Source organism: Periophthalmus magnuspinnatus, chromosome 1, assembly GCF_009829125.3.
Source record: "Periophthalmus magnuspinnatus isolate fPerMag1 chromosome 1, fPerMag1.2.pri, whole genome shotgun sequence".
Classification (NCBI taxonomy): domain Eukaryota; kingdom Metazoa; phylum Chordata; class Actinopteri; order Gobiiformes; family Gobiidae; genus Periophthalmus; species Periophthalmus magnuspinnatus.
The window spans coordinates 5,394,142-5,417,165 of NC_047126.1; the positions used below are offsets into that span (position 1 = coordinate 5,394,142).

General features: G+C 39.3%; 2 protein-coding genes across 2 annotated transcripts in view; both read left to right on the forward strand.

Moving 5' to 3' along the window:
• zcchc7 (zinc finger, CCHC domain containing 7) overlaps positions 1 to 10,321 on the forward strand; it is a 36,043-nt gene extending 25,722 nt beyond the window's left edge. Inside the window, exons 8-10 of the mRNA XM_033972261.2 lie at positions 8,338 to 8,433; positions 9,231 to 9,348; positions 9,426 to 10,321. Coding sequence (XP_033828152.1) covers positions 8,338 to 8,433; positions 9,231 to 9,348; positions 9,426 to 10,000 — 789 coding nt within the window. The 3' untranslated portion in view covers positions 10,001 to 10,321. The remainder of the gene's footprint in view (positions 1 to 8,337; positions 8,434 to 9,230; positions 9,349 to 9,425) is intronic.
• Positions 10,322 to 12,807: 2,486 nt separating this feature from the next.
• Positions 12,808 to 23,009, forward strand: pgm2 (phosphoglucomutase 2). The gene is made up of 13 exons (XM_033969070.2): positions 12,808 to 13,046; positions 13,614 to 13,781; positions 15,778 to 15,969; positions 16,252 to 16,335; positions 19,013 to 19,206; positions 19,284 to 19,473; positions 19,558 to 19,655; positions 20,146 to 20,326; positions 20,420 to 20,513; positions 21,454 to 21,583; positions 21,656 to 21,848; positions 22,215 to 22,348; positions 22,439 to 23,009. Exons 1-13 carry the CDS (start codon positions 12,972 to 12,974, stop codon positions 22,539 to 22,541), a joined length of 1,836 nt encoding a protein of 611 aa, XP_033824961.1. The 5' UTR covers positions 12,808 to 12,971; the 3' UTR covers positions 22,542 to 23,009.
• The last annotated feature ends 15 nt before the right edge of the window (positions 23,010 to 23,024 follow it).

The following is a 23,024-nucleotide window of genomic DNA, read 5'->3' on the forward strand; positions in this document are numbered from 1 at the left end:
CGCAGAACCTGTGCCACTTTGTTTAGTTCTGTTCTGGGTTGTTGAGTTAGTATGTGTGTGATGGCGTGCTTTAACGGGTGGAAGATTGTGACCTAGGTCTAATTGAAGTATTTAAGCCATTTAAGCACTGTGAACAGAAGGTCGTTACCGATCCAAAGTGGCATGGGGGTTAGGGGCCTGCACACACAAACGCCACATACACCGGGTCCTTCTGTTTAAGATGGGCTCATTTTATTCATGATGCTGCTTATGACCCTGAACTCCCCAATGTGAGCGGCTGTGTGTGTGTTCGCTTTGGGAGATGTGACTCTGTCACCTTCCGCTGGGCTCAGCCAGGTGTGAAAAGGCATTCTGTCAGACCGCCCTGCTACCGGCTCCATTTCTGTGTGTGTGTGCGCACGTGTGTGTGTGTGCGTGTGCATGGCCCGTTTATCTGAGAGTCTGTGTCTCCTGCACCTGGCCTTCACTAACAAACTCCTCCAAACCACACAGTATAGTCCACAAAGCCCTGGGGCTTCACTCACACATTTAGTAAATATATAGAGTGGTAAATGGAGCAAGGGACATGTGTTTCATAGACATTTTCAGAGACGCAATGTTTGAATTTTTTTTCCATTTTGAATATGCATGCATAGACACCCTCTGTTTGAACACCCTATTAATGCTTTTGTTATTTTCTTATCTTCTCACATCTCTACTGCTCACTCTTTTCTTGGTACATAACATTTTCCATCCTTTTTGACACATTTTACATTTTAGTTTTTTAAATAATGACCTACATGTTTCTGTTGGGAGATGTTTTATTCACAGTATTATTTTAGACATTTTAAGACAGGTAAATCTAAAAGCCGTTCTCTGCTCGTTTGTTAATTTTCATCAATCATACTCCACTGGAATGATTTCTGGCTGAGAGCTTTGTGAAGTGTGAGTATGGGATGAAGCCCGGTGAAGGGCTGACATGGATGGAGAGGCTTCAGTAAAGGCCACAGTGCAGGTTGAGTGACCTACTGTCTGTACATTGCTGCATGTAAAGATCATTCATAAATGCATGAGTTGTAGGCAGCACCCTGAGCTCTAGTCACTTCTCCCTAAGCTCTCTATGTGATCTGGCTGTGTTGGGAGCAGACTGCCACTGACTGACTGCTGACAGAACTGCAGGATTCTGTCCTACTGGCTTCACTTCAAGCTGTTACATTTAGACAGAAACATTAAATATCTTCACGAAATTAACTTTAAAAATGATTGTGTTTAGGCATTGTAGTTTGTCTATAAGTAATCGTATCACAGCTGTTGTTTTGGAAATATGGCAAGGCAAGTTTATTTGTACAGCACAATTTGTACACAAAGTAATTCAAAGTGCTTTACAGAATAAGAAAGACATTAAAATCACTCAAAACATAAATAATCATCATAAAATTGACATTAAAAGAGAGGAGATATGCAAAAAGACTATTGGGTAAAGAGTAAGTGTAACCCACAAAAAATATCTTTACACTTTCGATGTTACCTCCAGTTCTTTCACGTTTTGTGTAACACTTGTACCTCAACCACAACATTTACATTCACGGTTTGGCACATTTCTGAAAAACTGCCTTATTATCATCTAAATATTGCCACAGTGAACATTCAAAATATATATTGAAAGATGGGGCTGCTCGATTATGGAAAAAATGATAATCGCGCAGTTATTATTTAAATCCATAATTGAAATAACAATTATTTACTTAGAGAGAAAGAGGGGCATCGGCGCAGCTAAAAGGAATGAACAGATTAAAAGAAAGTTAAAGACGTATCTCACAGACGATTCTTGAGCAACTTTCCTACTCAAGGTAATCTATACATGCTCATTGAATACATTTAAGAGTTAATCACTTTAAGTTTATTTATGTAGCACGTTTAAAACAACTTAAGATGGCCCAAGTGCTTCACAAAAGACAAAAGAGGTACTGAATCAGAGCGATAGTTGTAATTGAAAAATGCAATTATGATGTAAAAATATCCAGAAAATATGATCTGTAATGATAAAGAATAAAGTTCCCGTGCTTAAAATAATAAAAAAAAAATATATCAAATGATGAATTACAATATTTTTCTATTGAACCAAAGCAGTGACTCGCTATATAGAATGATAAAATGAACGCTAAACGATGCTAAAACAACGAATTGGTTTGGTTAGCATGTTTGAATGGCATCACTGTGTTGTATTTATTAAACATCACAGATTTTTTTTCACTTCGTGTCCATGGAGTGGTTTTTAGTAGCAGCCAGCGAGGAGCAAATCGATCTGTGGGTCCTTAAAGTAGTTTAGAAGTGAGCCCTGACTGATGGGGCCTGTGTCCGAAGCAATAGTGACACCTGTATGTGTGTGTTCATTGATCGTCAGACTGACCAGGCTCTGTCCACTAGTATGAATGGATTTTTACCTCGTGCTAGTATCAGTGTGTGTATCGATCTCTTTACCAGGGACAGGTGATGGTGTATGGGACTGTGTGTGTCATGTCTTTTGGTCCGGGGGAGGAAGAGAAAAAAAAACCAAAAAAAACCTAAGAGTGACCTTTTTGTTCGTCACGGGAATAAAATCCTACCCTAAACTCCTCTGGGTCCCTCTTTCTCACCTCACTGCCCACTCCTCGGGTTTTACCTTCCACCCTTTCACCTTTTTGTACCAGTTTTCTTTGGGACCCACTGTCTTTCTCCAGGGGGCCATGCCTAATTCACATATACTTTTGTTGAATCAAGGTTACCGAGTCTTGTCTCTTTTATTTCTTGAAATTTCAGCATTTATGGACTCTTAAGAAGTAAAAATGTATTAATGAGTTGGACCATGTAAAGACAGAAGCCATTGAGAAAACGCAGTAAAATGTTAAATGAGGTTTTGTCCACGTCATAGTGTGTATATGTGTGTATGTGTGTGTATGTACGTCTACAGTTGTGGTACAAAACACATATGATTTGATCTGATTCATGTTTGAATGACTACATTTGCAACCCTCTACAGTTCTTCTTTTATAAAACAACAAAATTAAACAAAAATAAAGGAAACAACAAAACAATTGCAGCTGACACAAAGTATTTAGACAATACTTTACATATAGCTCAACATATTTATCCCATTCTTGGTAAATGTTAAATTTACAGAGACCTAACCTTAATGTTTTTTTAATTTTATAACATATGTCCATCGTTATTTGAGCCCAGCCACAGTCGGTCCATTCTGTGTCATAGGTTTTTTTTCCGTTGCAGCGGCTTTATGTCCCAGATACACACTTTTAAAATCTAGTGACATGAATGTTTAAGATTGTTTGCAATTAGGCCTATCACGATAAAACATTGCTTAAGTAAATATAGACGATATACGATAATAATGAAACTAATTTATGCCACTGACACATAACCCTAAGGTAGGATTATGAACAAAAAAAATTCTAAATGGTTAAAAAACATGAACTTCAATAAATAAACAGCAGAATGAAACTGTTAGAAGTATGTTTGTATCTGTAATTTGTTATTTATTCAACCCTCTACAGCTCAAATCTTATTGTAGAACAGAAAAATAACTAAATGTTCTCCTCTAGTGCAAAGAAAAAGTCCACACGATAAATACTGAGCCTAAAAAATTATCGTTCCAGCGATCATATATTGATCATAAATAGGCCTGTCACTACACTTACTATAAATAATCACAGTTCTATGTTAAACAATCGGTTAGACAATCCCAAAACACGTGATGATGGTACCAGGCAGCCAGAATGTCCCCCCTGTGAAAAGTGTGCATTTTGACATAAAATACAGTGATATGTTTCCATCAGAACTCCTTCCTAACATGTGAAGAAATAGAGGTTTTATATATAATTGTAGGCTGATATTTATAGAAGTCATCTTGGTGTTTGTTGATTACTATATCGTTAGTGTGTGCATCTTTGTGAGTCTCAGTGCAAGAGCTCATACAAATTGCAAGTTAACATCTGTGGCAGAGTAAATCTTTTACACCTCTGTCTCACTTGACTGTGCACAGCAGGATCATTTATCTCTCACAGTATGGGCTTGGAGCAGCCTCTAGTGGCTCAAGAGAAAACTACACCACTTCACCTCAGGGATTTGGGGTTTGTCTGCCTGTGTGAGGAAGGAAAAAATTGACATGCATTGTTAAAGAAATAAACAGTCCAATTTCCTCATAATAATGTATAATTTTACTCTTATTTCTGATACGTTTTACAAAGTGACAAAAATGTTTCTCGAACTTTAAAACATGGAACTTGCAGTGGGAATTGAAACTTGTGTATTGACCTGCATCTGAGTGTGTGCCCCGGGTTTTTGCCACGGTCGAGTCAGGCTTGTTGTTCTGTAGCGTAATGCAAAACCATAGGACTGTAGACAACCGTCAGCCCTGCGCCTCCACACACACAGGTGCCCGTTATCAGAGGGCTTGCAGACTCCTCACGTCTTTGTGCCTTTCCGCTTAGCTGGATGGTGTCGATGGGGTGCTCGTGCAACTTGAAAGCCTGGTACATTTGTGAGGTTGGTGCGGGTGTAAAATTAGGATTTCACCGGGGCAAAAGACTTCATCTGTCCATCTTACAGTATTAAGTGTAAATCCCCATTCCACACTGTCCATATGTCATCTCTGTCTAATTAGATTTCCAAAAACATGGCAACTGAATTCAGCTGTGAGTCTGAACTTCCAACTTGGACCCAGACTTGAATAGATTGTATAGCTTGTATCCCCTGTTCCGCTTGTCACGGTTTGACCAGATTACTCGTAGTTGTTCCTTCAAAAGATTTTTTCTCCCCTCTAGGGGTGGCACCCGGAGGCATTTGCTCCCTCATCACATTATCTCACCGTGTATCGTGTTTGCATGTTCTCCCGGTGTCTGGATTGATTCCTTCTTGGTTATCCTATTTAGTCTCATCAACCTAAAATGTGCACTAGGCATAACAGTTTTCTCTGCACGTTTGAGGGTGTGTCAAATGGGGTTTTTGGTTGTAGTGTTGCACAAAACGTGAATGAACCGATCGGATTAAAAAGTGCAGAAATATCCCTGTCGTTTCTTAAAATATTGATTTACTTTAAGGCGCCCATATTAAACTGTTTTCTGATCTATGTTTCCTCATCAAAAAATAAACTTGGAGTTGTGTGTTTACTTTCATTCACACATGTTTAACACACAGACCCTGCATTTAGGCCGAGTTCTTCCCCTTGTGATGTCATGTGGTAATACAGGAAGTGCTCCACTGTGTTTTTAAACTCCATACACCTTCACTAGATTCATTTGGATGATTTCAGCCCCAGAACTGCCAATTTTACTAAAGGTAAAAGAGTTGTTAACTTGGAAAATACCATTTCATGACATCACAAGGTGGAACAGGGCATTTTCAGCTTTGGAGATGTAGACAGACTAATAATAAAGTGTGACTCAAACATGTGTGAATGAAACAAAACACAACTCCAGGTCTGTTTATAAGGACATAACAGTATTCTAACATGGCTTAAAACTCACAGCAGTCAGTTTAGATAATATTCTTATTTGGAATATTGAGCATATCTCCAAAACAATTGCAATATTATTAATTTGACAACATATCTCCCACCTCTAGTGTCAAAGAAAAGACAATGGACAAATGGTGGTAGATAATGAATAAACCAAATCTAACAGTAAATCTGCATCCCCCTGCTCATCGTAACCTTGAACAATCATTGGCTTGTTGTAGCGCTTCTAATAAGTTGTTGATTTTCTAAATTGCACTCTTCAAAATCCCACATGATAATAAGAGGATTAAATCCTATTGTCTTTGTTTTCATTTAGGGCACTCTGTTGAAAGATGTTCACCATATAGGTATTCAATCTAGCTAATTCACAACAGTCTAATTAGCTTGGCAATAATGTGTATATACTGGCATGTTGCACCGGCGCAGGAGGCCTGTTTGTTTTGGTATGAGCCCAGCAGTGTTGTGTTGTGTTTCTATGATAAAGCATGTGGAGTTGCTTCCCTGTGGGTCCAGTAACATATGCAAACCTCTCCCCACTGCTGCAATAACATATGCAAAACAGAGCCGCTGGCCCCCACGCATTTTCATGCACACACACACACATGGTACAAGCCTGTTTGCTCCTCGGATTGGGTTTGATAACTATGTATGCGTGTTCCTTCAGATTGGAGCTGGTAACAGTTCGGGCTTTGTGTTGGCCCAAGGATTATCACAGCTTTGCCACCAGCAGCCGCAGCAGGGAGCAGAGGCGAGCGTGGCTTAGAGAAACAGGACGTGTAGGGACAACTGTGGGAAAAACTGCCTTCCTGTGTCCCGCCCATACGCTCTTACACATCTGAGAAGTTTTTGTGCTACTCCATCCTGTATCAGCTGACAGAGGGGCAGACTCAAGTTTAAACACCTGTGCTCAGTCATGGGAGGAAGAGCTAAATATATATGGATACTATGGTCTCATCTTTTTATGGCGGCAGTAGCTCAGTTGGTCGTGTTTGTCTTTTGATGTGAAAGTTGGTGGTTTGAATCCTGCTTTTGACATAAACATCATTGGTAGAGCTGTCAAATCCGCTGACCCACAGATTGGAGGTGTAATTCCAGCTCCCACAGATGAATACTGTTATTGTGTCCTTGGGCAAAACATTTAACCCATTGTTCCCTGAGTGTCTGTGTACACTGGTGTATGAATTTGCGTGTGAATGGATGAGTGTTTTCTTGATGTAAAGAGCTTTGAGTGTCTTGAAAGTAGAAAAGCGCTATATAAAAAATGTGATCATGGCCATAGTATTTTTTTAAATCAACGACGTTCCTCTGCAAATGTGGTTGTTCATGTTTGTTTGCCATGATTATGTTTTTTTTTATTAGGAAATATTAGTGAATATTGATCTATTAATATGAAATAGAATTGCCACAATCCCATTAATCCTCTCCTATCCTCTTTAAACTAAACTTCCAAAAGTTGCAAGTGACTTTCCAAAAACAGAAGCCCAAAGTTGTTAGGAAATTAAACTAAAAAAAACTCAAAATATGGTAGATTTGTGTTTGGTATTAGCCACGTTACTGCTTCTAGTGCTACATTATTCCTATTTACTTGAACTGCCAAATGTGTATATACACGCAAATACCAAAACCATTAAATCCTTTGTCGTCTATATATGTAGTCCTTTTTCTGTGCATATTACAGGGGGATTAATGCTGATTCCTGAAAGAAAAAAAACGTACAAATTAGACTCTTAATAGATTTGATGCTAGCTATTTAGATTCTCCTGATAGGATGACAGAATCAAATTAAACTGTGAATGAAGAAGGTGAAGGGTTATGCAGTTAATTAATATCATATGAGACCCATTTTGTAACCCAAATGCAAATGCTCATGGATTGCACGTTTCAAACAGTCAGTCTTAGGTTTAGCACAGAATAGGAGGAGATTTCATTACTGCTCTTTTTTGGATGTGTGTAGGCTGGATCACAGTATATGGACAGATAACGCAAGCCCAAGGTCAGGAGGAGGCAGGCCTACAGCCAATTTACATGAGAGATGAATGGGAAGAAGAACTGCTTGGGTGGAGGTCTGGGTGGAGGGGGTGTTGAGATGGGGACGGTGATCTCCTTAGGGTGCGCGGCGTTGGTGTGCGTCTGCGTGTGTGTGTGTGTGTACGCAGCCACGCTCACAAGAGGTCTGTGATCTCCTGGCCTTTGTGATGGAGATGGGGCCCGGCCGCCCTGACCCGATAATGACGCGACTCCCTAATAGCATTCATCCTTTCTGCTGCAAAACTACTCAAGCGGAAAAGAGAGAGAGGGAAGGGGGAAAACAAGTGTGAGGGGTCCGTGTGGGTTGGAGAAGGGACACTGTGGAAGAACAGGGGAGGTTAGCTATGTTTAAGAAATGACGACGACACAAATGGTCCGTAATCTTGGAATCAGGACTGAGGCACTTTAGCTTTGGGAATAGCATTAGGTGTGCATGTGTGAGCGAGAGACATTAGAAGTAAATATACCTTGGTCTGCCCTCTCTTTCTTTATCAGTGTATATTTGCTGGGAGCACTGGAGCATGGAAGGCTTTCAGAACACTGGCCCAAAGGGGACAGGACCCTGTGTCCAATACACACACACACATATACACACACACATAGAGGTTACTTATCATACTGGGTCATTACAGGCCTCTCTGACTATAGGCCCAGTAATCAGTGGTTGATATCTCCACTGTATTCAGCATACAATACATAGCATTCCATTTCATTAGACAGCAGGGGAATGACATGTGAGAAGAGTAAGACGGGGGAGAAATTAGGTTGAAATAATAGGTTCTATTAGCTTTCTGCTGACACCGTTCTTCCTTTCTCTTTAGATTAAGTTGGGGCCTCCTGTTATAGACAAGAGAAACGGTCGGGGCCAGACTCGTGCTTACTGCTACAACTGTGCCAAGAAGGGGCATTTTGGACATGTGAGTATCTATGATATTTTATGATGATCTAATGTAATGTGTTGCATGTCCAGGTTGTGTGTGTGGTTTTAATCTAAAAAGTAATTGTTACAAAAGAAGCACGATGGCCTGTCTCTAGGAAAGAGGTTGGGGAATTCCTTCTCCTACAGTGGAATCTCTCTTTGTACTCTATGAATTGCAGAATAAAAAAAAGTGAGTTTTGAGAGTTGGTGGGACTGTATATATAAATGGACAGAGCTAACCCACAGGCCGCCGTGTTCCAAGTAGGAAGTGATTTTGGGTGCGCTTCCAGCTCCATCGACTCTGGAAAACTGTGTCCCCTCTCTATGTAACTGCTGCCATGTCAAACTCATCGTTTTGGTCTTAAACTGTTCGTATTGACCCACGCTACACGATCCTGGTATTTTTCTTTCGCTGTTGTGTCCGTAGCTCAAGATATGAACATTAATAACAAACAGGCGCCTTCTTTCCCTGAGGTCGCTCCCGCTAGCATTAGCAACAGGTTTTAATTGACAGCGTTGCTAAGCGCCCGCCCCCTGCTAAACCAGCGGTGCAGGCGGGAAGGGGCGTTATCTTCAACAGCCTCGCTCCGGATTGGCTCTTTGGTTGCTATGATACTCGTGGTCAGAATTCCAAATACAGAACTTGGCTCCAAATTCGCCCCTATAACCGCTAGCCTCGATTAGCTTAATTTGACTGGAGCTGAGCGTTGTGGGTGACATCACATTCCCATACTCCTCTTCTTTATACAGTCTATGGTGTCACTAAATAAACGTGTTTGTGAATGCGTGTTCCAGGAGTGTCAGAAGCAGAGGATGTTTAATGGAAGCTATCCTAGCACACCTTTTATAAATCACTACGACACCACTAACGACATAAAAGGCAGACAACGCCGCATAGAACAGAAGGTTAAAGGTAAGTCATTAAAAAAAAACAATTCTTTACAGTTGGTGCTGCTCTTAATATAAATGTTTACAACTGTTTTTTTTTAGATCTGAAGAACAATGGCCTCCTTCCTCATGTTCCTTATGTTCGTCATGTTCCTCAATCCCTTTCAACCCCAGAACCTCCGAGGAAGAAACAAAAGACCAGCTTTGAAAAAAACAATCACCATCATAAGCGAACGTCACACCAGAGCTTTAAAACGGACCTCCCCGCTTCTAGTCACATCTTTTTCAGTGACGCTTCTGATTCTGATTCAATATGTAAAACAAGCAAGCACCAAAAGTACAAACGAATCTCTCAGGAAAAGACATGGAAACCCAAGAGACCAGTCCCCCAGTCTAGAGACTCTGTGCCAAAAGTAGTCTTAGATGAAGCAGATGACTTTCCAAGGGGCGGAGGGCAAGGCGAGGAAATGGAGAGAAGGAAAAAGAGCAAAAAAATGAAGAAAAATGGGCAATCACTTTGCTGGACTAACACAAGCAAACAGGCCAAAGACAAGAGTGGAAATCCAAGCAAAAAGAAAAAAAATAAGAAGGCAAGCAAAAAAACGTCAGACAAGATGTACCCAACTGATGAAAACCTATTTATTATTAAACAAAGGAAACACAAAAGAAAACATTAAAAACTATATGGGTTTTACTGTTATTAACTTTGGATTAGATTTTATTTTTCACATTCTTAGATCTAATAGTGTCTAGTAAATATTGAAATAGTTCTATTAATAAAACTAGCAAAAGACTAAATTTAAATCTGTCAAATGAACAAATTGTTGTTAGAGTGAAGATGTTTCTCTGCTCATCCAAGCCGCTTCTTCAGGTCTTCAGTTAATAAAACTAGCGTACTCAAATGTCCACTAGGAAATTAGTCTATCAGCTGCTTTTCAATGATTAATCCAGTTCTTAATGTTTTCACCAATACAGCTCAATTAAAAATGTTTTTTTTTTCCCAGTTTCTTGGCTTTTTTCCCAGTTCCTTTGTTTCTTTGGTTATGATGATGAACACAATAATGACTCTTGTAGGTCACGGTCTATTTGAACATATTTTTCAATTAGAACTCATTCGCCAAACTGAAGGTGCAACTTCTGCAGCCACACAGCTACCATGAGCCAACTACCACCAATGTCTCACTAAACACATTCATATTAAAACAACTGTCACCAGGATGTAAAAACTTAAATATTAACATGACAAAAGCTTGTAAAGTATAACCAGTCCATCCAACTTTTGAGCTGGCTACTCTTTAAACACTGTAGGATGAAAAGAATGAATCAGTAATGGACTTAAACTTGGTCAGTCATGTGGTCTCCTCTAAACATTTCATTTTAGTTTGTGTCACCAGTTTGTCATAATGAGAGTATCCTGTAGAGTTGGTTCCAAGAAAAAATCATTTTAAAATGATTTAGAACTTTAGAAATTGAATTAATATAGCCTATTATTTTAACCCATATTATTAGCACAATTTAAGGAAACGTAAGTCAAAGCAATTGTTTCTGAGGCTTTAGATTATTTTAGTTAACCGGAAGCATGGAATATGTATAGTCGATGCACCTCTTTTTTATGTATGATTTATTTAGAGATTAGAAAGGTGTAGCATCCAGGACTAATATGAGAGATTAACAGTTTACAACAGGGGTGTTCATTACGTCGATCGCGAAGGCATTTTGTGTAGATCACGTCCTGTTATCCATCCAGTCACATGAATAATATACAGGACAGTCCGATTACACCTGACCCTGGTCACATCATGGGCGCTGCATAAACAAGCGCGTGTTAGTTTAACCCTATAGCGTCGGATCCTATCGTCGCAGATTGAGCGGGTTGCGGACTTTCCAGCAGCGTAACTCCGCCCGGTCGTGCTCTCATGTAAATTCAGACGGCGTCTCAAAGCGGAGACATGGGGCTGTCTAAATATTTTACCATCTTTACAGTAATCTGCCTCTGTTGTCCTGAAGGTGATGAATGAGAGCGCGGGGCTGCGGGTCATTTATTCGATGCGTAAAAGAAAAAATACGGATGGATGTGTAAAATAGAAGTAGTTGTGTGAAAAAATGCAGTGAATTCTGATACTTCGTTTAACATGTTTTTATGGCTATAAAAAAAAGACAAAACCGTGATCAACATGATTAGCTGTTATCGCTTTCAAACGAAAAATGCAGTTTTACTCCTGGCTGTCAGAAGCTTCTGCCCGAACTCTGCATCCCTCACTGATTCTATTCAGTGTCATCAGAGCAGTAATCATCATTCAAGTAATTATGAACATGTAAGAAGTTAAATTGTGTTGTGCAGTATTATCTCATGACGTTGTGCAAGCTACATGAAAATGCACTGTACATGTAAGAATTCATAATACATTTACAAATAAATATGTTTAACATTTTTGTTTTAGGTGGTAGATCTTTCAGACACGATCATTTTAAAAGTAGCTCACATACTGAAAAAGTCTGAGCACCCCTGATTTACAATGTTCACACCTTAAAACATACATACACAGCCAACAGATGGCTAAAACAGAAAAGTGCCGACTCCATCCCCTTCCCCCAAAAAACTCAAACCTATGAATGAAAAGAAAAATAAAAAAAAATAAATAATAATAATCAAAACAAAAATAGAAAGAATATTTTGCAGTTAGATCAACCACTTGGTATCCATGAATATATGAAATAAAAGAGCTCATGGGGTCATGCTCCAGTGTGAAAGACATGACATGATATAAAAAAGGTATCCAGACTTCAGTAAATGTAGAAGCTTTGAGAGAGTGCCAGTTTCTCCAGTTTCATGAAAGAGAAGGCATATTTTATCCATTGAGAGTGAGTTGGTGGGTGAGTGAGTGAGTGAGTGAGTGAGTGGGTGGGTGAGTGGGTGGGTGAGTGGGTGGGTGAGGGTCTATGGACCTCTTAAGGCCCACCTACATAAGGCCAAAAGACTCTAATATAACGAATTTTGTCTGTGCCTTCTGGTTTTCACACACTTTACAACAAGTAATTCTAATAAAAATGCAATGTTTAAGGCTCATTCTGGAGTTTTGAGCACTGTATCCCCTGCCCCAGCAGATTGATCCCAAACCATTGATTCGTCCCAATTTTATACTAGAAGTGTCCCTATTTTTGACCAATCCGATGCTCGCCAACAATAAAAGGTATTGTCATTTGTTTAGCTAAAATACAAAACCGTGCTTGAAAATGAGAATAATAAGGGGTGAAATGCACTTTGTTTCGAGAATGGATAATGTTATGCGGTGTTTTCATAAATATATTTACACTAACCATGCCAACCCGGGTGTGTCCCAGTTTTTAATTTCCAAAATCTGTGCACTTTACCTAAAAGACATTGTATTGTGATAGCCCCATTTCTAGATTAAACTGATAAATTCACACTTTTCTCGGTACGTGAAGGCACCAGAATATCACGTGACGCACCGGGATGTCACGTGACGCACGCAGAACGTCAACGGCGTCCAGTCACAGCAACACTGCACGCGCCGCCCGGTAGTGAGGAGGTGGAAGTGTAGACATCGCATTTAACAGTTTGAGCGTGCTACATGACAGGTGTTTTGACCGTTTACCGCGCATTTTAACCACGCTCAGCAATAAAAGATGGAAAACGGAGTACCCACGATTGGCGACAGCAAACTGGACTCAGCTGTGAAGCAATGGCTGCTGCACGACAAGGTGAGAGTAAAGTGTGTGCGTGACAGCTCTGATGATCGAGCGACACATCGATCATGACTGGACCACTAGAAGCATCTACTCTTCATCTGTCATTTTAAAGCTTTTCCAAGTCTTTATATACCCTCTCTCAGTTGTTTTTGTTATTACTATATATTGGCCTATATGTAATGCAGACATAAGACTTAATAATAATGAGTAATTCTTTGTTTCACTCGTAGCCCTGTAGTATTTACCCTGTAGTCTGTGCTACATAAAACATATAGCCTATTTAACAACATCTGTGTCCTGCAGTGACCAACTGAAGTTAGTAACGTGATGTATAAGCTTATTTGACATCTGGACACTACACACAGGGGCATTTATAAACTTAAAGAGGCAGGCAACGCAGCCAATCAGGTCACATTGAACCAGGGAATCAGATTTATTAGTTCTAGGATAATCAAATTGGGTTTGCTTTGTAACGGATGCTCCGAGATTGTCATAGGGAACCACTTAATGTAATTATGACACACTACACACAAGTACAATTTCTGACTACATATCATCAGTATATTGTTGTGTTTGTAGAACCCCAAGACTGCTGCGATGATTCAGGAGATGGTGAATCAGGGAAATGTGGAGGCACTTAAGAAATGTTTCTCTTCTCGGATGGAGTTTGGTACAGCAGGGCTGAGGGCAGCTATGGGCCCTGGCATATCCTGTATGAATGACCTCACTATCATCCAGACTACACAGGTTGGTAAATGAATAGGCAGCCGTACTAAATTATGTATTTGAGTCACATGCCAATTCAGGCTATTTCAGACTTGTGCAGTAATGTGCTTCACACAGAGGTCTATATTTGTGCTACAAATTATCTCAGAATAGCAGTTTCACAAAAAAAGCCCCTGCAGATTTATCCCAGACCATTGATTGGTTACAATGTAATACAAGAAATGTACCAGATGTCTCTATTTTTGACCAATTTATGGTCATTTTCAAGCACTCTGTTGCACTGACTCCCACAGATTATGACTAACACAAGTGAAAAGAGAATGGGTCTTGTTACGCACTCTTTTTTACAATTTTATTTGTAATAACCATCCCAACTCGGGTGTGTCAGTTTTTAATTTCAAAAATCTGGTTACCCTGCCTACAGAGCTGTGAAAAACTATTTCCTGATTTCCCTTCCTGATTTCTTACTTTTTTGCATGTGTGACACACTTAACTGTCTCAGATCATCAAACAAATTCAAATATTTCAATATTTATTTGTTAAGAGAAAAATACTATCCAAACCTACATGATCCTGTCTGAAAAGGTAATTGCCCCCCTTGTTAAATCATGAGGTATCTGTGATTAATCATTTTATTGTGTAAAGCTGAGGTCAGATTCGCAGCCACACCCAGGCCTGATGCTGCCAGACCTTTCAAATCAATAGATTACTTAAATAGAACCTGTCTGACAAGGTGAAGTAGGCCATATTGAACTTAAGAACCCAATTGAACCCTTCATGCCGCAGAGAAATTCAGGAGCAGATAAGAAGAAAAGTAATTGACATGTCTCAGTGTGGAAAACATTACAAAGCCATTTCTAAATCTTCGGGACCCCAGTGAACCGCTGTGAGAGCCATTATCCACAAATGGAGAAAGAATAGTACAGTGGTGAAACTTCCCAGGAGTGGCCAGCCTACAAAAATGACCCCAAGAGCAGTGACGACTGATCCAAAAGGTCACAAAGGAACCCAGAAAAACATCTAAACAACTGCAGGCCTCACTTGCCTCAGTAAAAGTTGGTGTTCATGACTCAACCTTAAGAAAGAGACTAGGCAAAAATGGCATGCTTGGCAGAGGTTCAAGGCGAAACAAAAGTTGAACTTTTTGGAAGGAGTGCATCCCGTTACATCTGGCATAAAATGAACACAGCATTTGATAAAGAGAACGTCATGCCAACAGTGAAACATGGTGGTGGTAGTGTCATGGTTTGGGGGCTGCTTTGCTGCTTCAGGACCTGGACGACTTGCTGTGATTGAAGGAACCATGAACACTGCTCTCTAACAACAAATCCTGAAGGAGAATGTCTGGCCATCAGTTCCTGACCTCAAGCTGAAGCGCATTTGGGTTCTGCAGCAGGACAATGATCCAAAGCACACCAGCAGGTCTACTTCTGAATGGCTTAAAAAATTAGAGTTTTGGAGTGGCATAGTCAAAGTCCAGACCTGAACCCAATAGAGATGCTGTGGCATGACCTTAAAAAGGCGGTTCATGCTGGTAAACTCTCCAATGTGGCTGATTTAAAACTATTCTGCAAAGAAGAGTGGGCCAAAATTACTCCACAGTGATGTGAAAGACTCAGACTCATTTCCAGTTATCACAAACACTTGACTGCAGGTGTGGGGTGGTTCAACCAGTTATTTGGTTTAGGGGGCAATTACTTTTTTCAGATGGCTTTTTTTCCTTAATAAATAAAATCGGCACTTAAATATTAGACAAAGATAACACAAAATGCAGTTTTAAGTTTGCTTGATCTGAAATGGCTAAGAGTGACAAAGGTGCAGAAAAAGTAAGAAATCAGTAAGGGGGCAAATACTTTTTCACAGCACTATAAAATAATTTTTTATCTAAAAGACAGACCCATTTCTAAATTAAACTGATAAATACAACATTTTCTTGGTACATGAAGACAACAAACCTTTTCACAAAAAAAAAAACCTCTCCTCATCATCATTATCATGCTTTTTTATCCATTTGCAGGGTTTCTGTAAGTATCTTGAGGTGAGCTTTGAGAATCTTAAAGAGCGAGGGGTTGTGATTGGTTACGATGCCCGCGCTCATCCTCCCAGTGGTGGCAGTAGTAAACGCTTTGCCAGTCTAGCTGCAGCTGTATTCATCAGCCGAGGAGTGCCTGTCCACCTGTTCTCTGACATCACACCCACACCGTTTGTGGTAAGTAGTGGTAAAAGAAAACACTGTGATGCAAATAGTAAAGTTAAACAATTATAGTTAAAATTATAGATGGTTACCTCAGTTTATTTTATTTCATTCAAAAATGTTCAGATTTGTGTTAATGCTGGATGGTCATTGGACTGAAACTACAGGACAAATTCCACCAAAAATATTGCATAATACATGTATGATTGACTAAGCTTTCTTTGTGCTAACAATACAGTTCTAGGTATGCTGTATTGATTTTGATGTATTTTCAAGCTGTATCTGTTTGTTTTACAGCCATTCACTGTCTCACATTTGGGTCTGTGTGCTGGTATAATGGTTACTGCCTCTCACAACCCTAAACAGGACAATGGGTACAAGGTAACTTCTAACTTCAGCCCATATAGACTGTATAAAGAAGTGAACTAAGTGAAGCTCGTCAAGGCTAGCAGTTATAGTGGCAAATTTGGAGCCGAATTTCATATTTGGAATTTCAATCACGAGTAACATAGTCAACCAAAGAGTCAATCTGGAGCCAGGTTGTTGAAGGTAACGCTCCTTCCCGCCCGTACCACTAGTTTAACATGGAGCGGGCACTTAGCAACGCTGTCAATCAAACCTGTTGCTAGTGGGAGCGACCTCAGGAAAAGACGCCACCTGATTTGTTTGATATTAATGTTCACATTTTGATTTACGGGGAAAATAGTGAAATAAAAATACCAGAATTGTGTAAAGCAGGTCAATACAAAAACATTAAGGCCAAAATGACAAGTCTGACTAGCAGTTACACAGAGAGGGGCAAGAATTTTTCAGTAGAAAGCAAATTTGAGCCAGAGTCATCCTCACTTCCTCTTTGGTGTGCGGCAGTTAGCAGGTTAGCTGTTGTCATTTATATATACAGTCTATGCTTCAGCCTTTCACATCTTTATTAGATAGATTAGTTGAAATAAAAAAGTTTACATGCAGTATATAAAAAGACATACTGTATACACTTTTACACTTTTTTTCTCACCATCTGATGTGAAATAAGACTAAAGCTTTTGCTGTTTTAGGTCAGTTAGAATTACCAAGCTCAAAATAATTCTATTTGCTAAATAATGAGAGATGGATTTTTTAGAATTCATTCATTCATTACTTTCATCAAGGTCAAAAGTTTGCGTACATTTCATTAGTATTTGGTACCATTGCCTTTAAACTGTATGACTTTGGACAAACGTTTTTCATATTCTTCTCCAAGCTTCTCACAATAGTTGGCATGAATTTTGGCCCATTATTCCCGACAGAACTGGCGTAACTGAGCCAAGTTTGTAGGCCGCTTTGCTTGTACAAGCCTTTTCAGGTCGCCCATAAATTTTCAATAGCACTGAGATCAGTGCTTTGTGATGGTCACTCCAAAACATTGACTTTTTTATCCTTAAGCCACTTTGTAACCAGTTTGGCTGTGTGCTTCAGGTCATTGTCCATTTGGAAGACCCATTTGCACTCAGCCATCAGCCAGTAAGATTTAACTTCCTGTATTTCACACTTGAGACGGTGTCCTCACACTTGCAAGCTTCCGCCTTTTTTCTCCAAATGTAACAATTCTCATTATGGCCAAACAGTTCAGTATTAGTTTCATCAGATCACAGGACATCTCTCGAAAAATGAAGGTCTTGGTCCCTGTGTGCATTTGCAAACTGTAATCTGGGTTTTGGAGTAGTGACTTCTTCCTGCAGAGTGGCCATTCAGCCCATCTCAGTACAGTACATGTTTCATTGTGGATAAAGACACTCTTAAGCCAGCATCTTCACAAGGTCTTGTCTTTTGTTCTTTGGTTGATTTGCACATTTTGGACCAAAGCTTTTTCATCTCTGGGACACAGAACCCGTCTCCTTCCTGAGCAGTGTGATGGCTAGACATTCCCTTGCTGTTTATACTTGCATATAATTGTTTGAACAAATGAAAGTGGCACCTTCAGACATCTGGAAATTGCACCCAAGGATAAACCAGGCTTGTGCAAGTTCACAATTCTCTTCCGGATATCTTGGCTGATTTCTTTTGACTTTCCTCTGATTTTACACAAAGAAGCAGTGTGTTTCAGGTGTGCCTTTAAATATATTCACAGGTGTGTCTCTAATTAACTCAAATGTTGTCAATAAACTTATCAGAGCCATGACAATAAGGAGACATGACATCACCATCTGGGTTTTCCCAAATTGTTTTGATGCAGAGTAATCTTGCTGTATGTAAACTTCTGACTTTGAAGAAGGTAATGAAAAATCTCTCATCTCTCTCATTATTCTTGTGTTGAAGACTCTAGCCTTTTTCTCTCATGTTCGTTAGTTCTGCTAAGACAAAGAATAACCTTGAAACAGAGATAAAGTTCAGAAAATCATTTTACTCAATCAGCCAGTAAAGAGCAATATGTACACGGAGTCTGTGCAACTGACATTCCCAGGCAGAGACTGAATGTTTACGCTTATACAATTAGTTTTTATACACATACTATAGTGGTGGGCAACCATGGTTTAGACTTGGCGCTTCTTCATTGGTGCACAGGCCAGGCCTCTTGGCACATTGCACAGTCTTATCAGGCTGTGACGAGCATCCTTGTTGTCTCTTGCTCCAATTGCTGACACATATTTTGCTTAACCAGGGTGACAAGTCATGAGTCAGTACATGCCTATCAATAATTTGCCCTGTTTAGTTATTTGATTAGATTTATAGATGGGTGTAGAATATGTTGTACATGTCCTGAACATATATCTGCGTCACACAGCTGTAATCAAGTCCTCGTCTTCACATGAGACTGGTACAATAATGAACTATAGCAATACAATAATAAACTATGTGAGTAGTTATGCAGAATAGCTAAACACTGTTATTTTTCCTAACAGCATTTAGCAAATAGAAAGGATTTTGGTAATCCTAAATGACCTAAAACGGGAAAAGTTTAATCTGATTTCATGTCAGACGGTGTGGGGAAAAAAATGTGCTCTTATATATTGTAGGTAAACTTCTAGTTTCAAAAGCACTTATACTGTAGTTTACATACAGTGATGAGTTCTCATGCTTTTAGGTTTACTGGGAAAATGGGGCCCAAATTATATCTCCTCATGACAAAGGCATCTCCAAGGCCATTGAGGAAAACCTGGAGCCTTGGCCGGAATCATGGAACATAGACGAAGCACAGAAAAGCTCATTACTAAAGGATCCCTACGAGGATATCTACAAGGCATATTTCAAAGCTATTCAGGCACATTGCCATCACAGGTGCTCATCCAAATTAACTTTAACCATTTAGCGCAAAGTGACAATATTAATCTTATGTTTGCATTTTTTTATGGCAGAGAGATTAACAAGAGTTCTGAGGTGAAAATTGTCCACACATCTGTGCACGGTGTTGGCCATATATTTGTTCAAGAAGCATTTAAAACCTATGAACTTCCTCCTTCGTATGCTGTTGAAGAACAAAAAAATCCAGATCCAGAATTTCCCACTGTTAAATATCCCAATCCAGAGGAGGGAGAGGGAGTCCTGGTATGACCTTACATTTGCAAATTCAACATAGATAACTACATAGAATAACAGTCTCATTCCAATCATGTGTTTTGACTTTTTTAGACTCTTTCATTTGCACTGGCAGAAAAGGAAGGGGCCACTGTGGTTTTAGCCAATGATCCTGATGCAGACCGACTGGCAATGGCTGAGAAACAGGAGAGGTGTGCCTTTTTTAATAATCAAACATGAATAGAATCATACGCTGTTGAATGAATGAAGAAAATTTCAAAGGGAAAAAAAGCAGAATTAAAAAGAACATGACAAGTTGGTTATCTTTATACAGTATAGAGTCTTTATCCTGTAATAATGGTAATAATAAACAAAGAAGGTGATTACATTGAGCAGAGGTGGATAAATTATGGTAACAGAAAATCAATATACCTTCACGAGTCGATGTGCAGCTGTTTGGCAACTCTATAGTTTTGGTTAACAGTAGATATCGATAGTTATGAGAGGTTATAAGAGAGAGATGTGCTAGTGTGAAAAATCTTTGCATGACGACAAAATGCTGATGGGTTGGGGCTTGAAAGCAGTGTTGATAAAGTTTAATGGTTTAATTTGAAGCACAGTTATGGGTTACATAATTCAGTAAATGAATGTGAAATGTTTTAAAATATTGTAATATATGTATTTAACTTTTCTTTCGGTCAGTGGGTCGTGGCGTGTGTTCACTGGGAATGAATTGGGTGCATTGCTCGGTTGGTGGATGTTCTATTGCTGGAAACAGCAGAATACTGATGAAGGTGCAGTGAAAAACCTCTACATGCTGTCGAGCACCGTCTCCTCTAAAATACTACGGGCCATTGCTGTGAAGGAGGGATTCCACTTTGAGGTTAGTTTGTTGCTTTTTTTTCTCCACAAAATGGAATTTGGAATAATAATATTTCAATATTATAATAAATTATTATGATAATTTTGACTGTAGGAAACACTGACCGGGTTCAAGTGGATGGGCAACAGAGCCAGAGATCTTTTAGACCAGGGCAAAACAGTTTTGTTTGCATTTGAAGAGGCCATAGGTATGTCACCAAACACGCCACCAATCATAAGGTGATTCATGTGATGCAGTAAAACTTTCTACTGACTGAGACAAACCAATATCCACACGATGCTCTATATGCTCTACATACACTGACTGTGTGTGTGGGAGCAGCAGGCAACGACTCACGTTACAACATCTCAGGAAAAAAATCATCCAACAGTGTTGAACAGCTGTCCATCAGCAAGTCCTCTGCAATTGATCACATTTTACTCAAAATGAGATCTAGTTGTTTCAAACACAACACAGTCACAAGTTTTACTACCAGTCCTCTGCCATTGGATTATTTTTTATTTGTTGTTAAAAAAGGGTTTTCAGTGTAATTATAGTGCGTGTATAATGTTAGTTTTTTAATTCAAAAATAAAACTATTGAAAATTGTGATTGATTAAAAAAATTAAATTAAATTAAAAATTATTTTTGGGGTGACAGCAGCTCACTTGGCAGATCATTTGTCCATTGATCTGAAGGTTGGCGGTTAGAATCCTGCTCTCAACAAGAACATTGTTTCAGTGGTCAGATCCATTGATCCCCAGGTTGGCGGTGCGATCTCAGCTCCCACAGATGAAAGCTGTCACTGTGTCCTTGGGCAAGACACAACCCACCTCTCTCTCTAGTGTCTGTGTACACTGGTGTATGAATGTTTCAACTCATAGTCTGATTAACTGACCACAGATGAGATGGGCAATGCATTGTGGGGGAATATACTTCACTGTCTCTGTCTGCAAGGTCAAGTGTTGGAGCAGTGCCATGTTAGTGAAATGCTTTGTTAATGTGGCTGATCTACATTGACACAACAGTAATTCAGGGTATGACAATTGCATTCTTCAGATAGTTTCCATATAACATAATTCGCTTTAATACTTTGACTGACTACAGCAGCTGCAGAAGTGAATGTGCATGTCTCTCTTTATTTTACAGGTTATATGTGTAGTCCTTCTGTGTTAGATAAGGATGGAGTGAGTGCTGCGGCAATAGCTGGAGAGATGATTTCTTACCTGGCAACCAAAAACACAACTCTTTCTCAAAAGCTTACAGCCATCTTTAATGAGTAAGTAGTAATATAAACAACACAGGACAAACTGCGCTAAATTGTAGGCTTACTGGTCACTGTTTTGTTCAGTTATGGGTATCACATAAGCAAGAACTCCTACTTCATCTGCCACGACCAAGATGTCATCCGCAGTCTGTTTGAACGCCTGAGAAACTATGATGGACAAAAGGACTCCTACCCGCCAGAGTGTGGTCGTTTCTCCATCACTGCTGTGCGAGACCTGACAACGGGGTATGACAGCAGCCAGCCAGATAACAAGGCTGTAAGTGAGCGCAGTACTCAGACACAGCATTCATAGTGTTACTACTATTAATACTACTACAACTACTAATGCATAACAAGGCTGTAAGTGAGCGCAGTACTCAGACACAGCATTCATAGTGTTACAACTATTAATACTACTACCAGCACTACTACTAATACTACTAATAATGGTGCCTTGGATTTACTTTTTTGGATTTCATGCCTCAAATAACTAATCATTTTCTAGTTCCTGAATAAGTTTGTAAAGTAAATTATATGATATCTGGATTTTAGGCATCTGTTTCACCATCAGCCATGAAAAAACTCGATCTCTCTGGTTTAAAAATATAAATATAGTAGTAATAATAGTCTTTTACTTTGTCAGATTCTGCCCACCTCCCGTTCAAGTCAGATGATAACTTTTAACTTCTCAAATGGTGGAGTTGCCACTATGAGGACCAGTGGCACTGAACCTAAAATTAAATACTACACTGAACTGTGCACTCCACCTGGAAACAGGTAAGTCATTTTAAAAGGCAAATCTTGTCAACCCATTACTGTGTCTTTTATATTGTGATGTTTTTTTGTTTGTTTTTTTTCTACAATAAGTGATGTGACAAGTCTGAAGAAGGAGTTGGATGAACTGGTTGATGCCATCGTTGAACATTTCTTCCAACCACAAAAGAATAAACTGCAACCAAAGCCGGAGTAGCACAAAGTACATTTCCAAATTAAACCTGTTGTGTTTACAGGGAAAATAGTTTTATATACTGTGAAAATATTCAGAGGAGCAATCAGTGATTCAGTCTTAATTACAGTTTTCCGGATTATTTATGTTTGTCGTGATACATGCATCATTGTGTCAAGGCTGGATTTTAAATTGACTGATACACACATAGAATTTATCCCACATACTGTCCTAAGTCATTCCTCTTTAACCATTCCTACGTGTATTGGTATTCTGAATGCGCCAGTAATGCTTCACTCTACAAAATATTTAGATCTATATACCACAGTACAATGTATGTAAAAAAGAATCACCTTTTCAATAAAAATAAAACATTCATCATTTGATTTGTATTCTGTTGATATTCAGTGTTCATTTATGTCTAACCACGTACTTATTAAATGTTAAACAATAGGCTACTCAATTTGAAATGAATAAACTGTTTTTGTGTCTACGTGCGTTGTATTT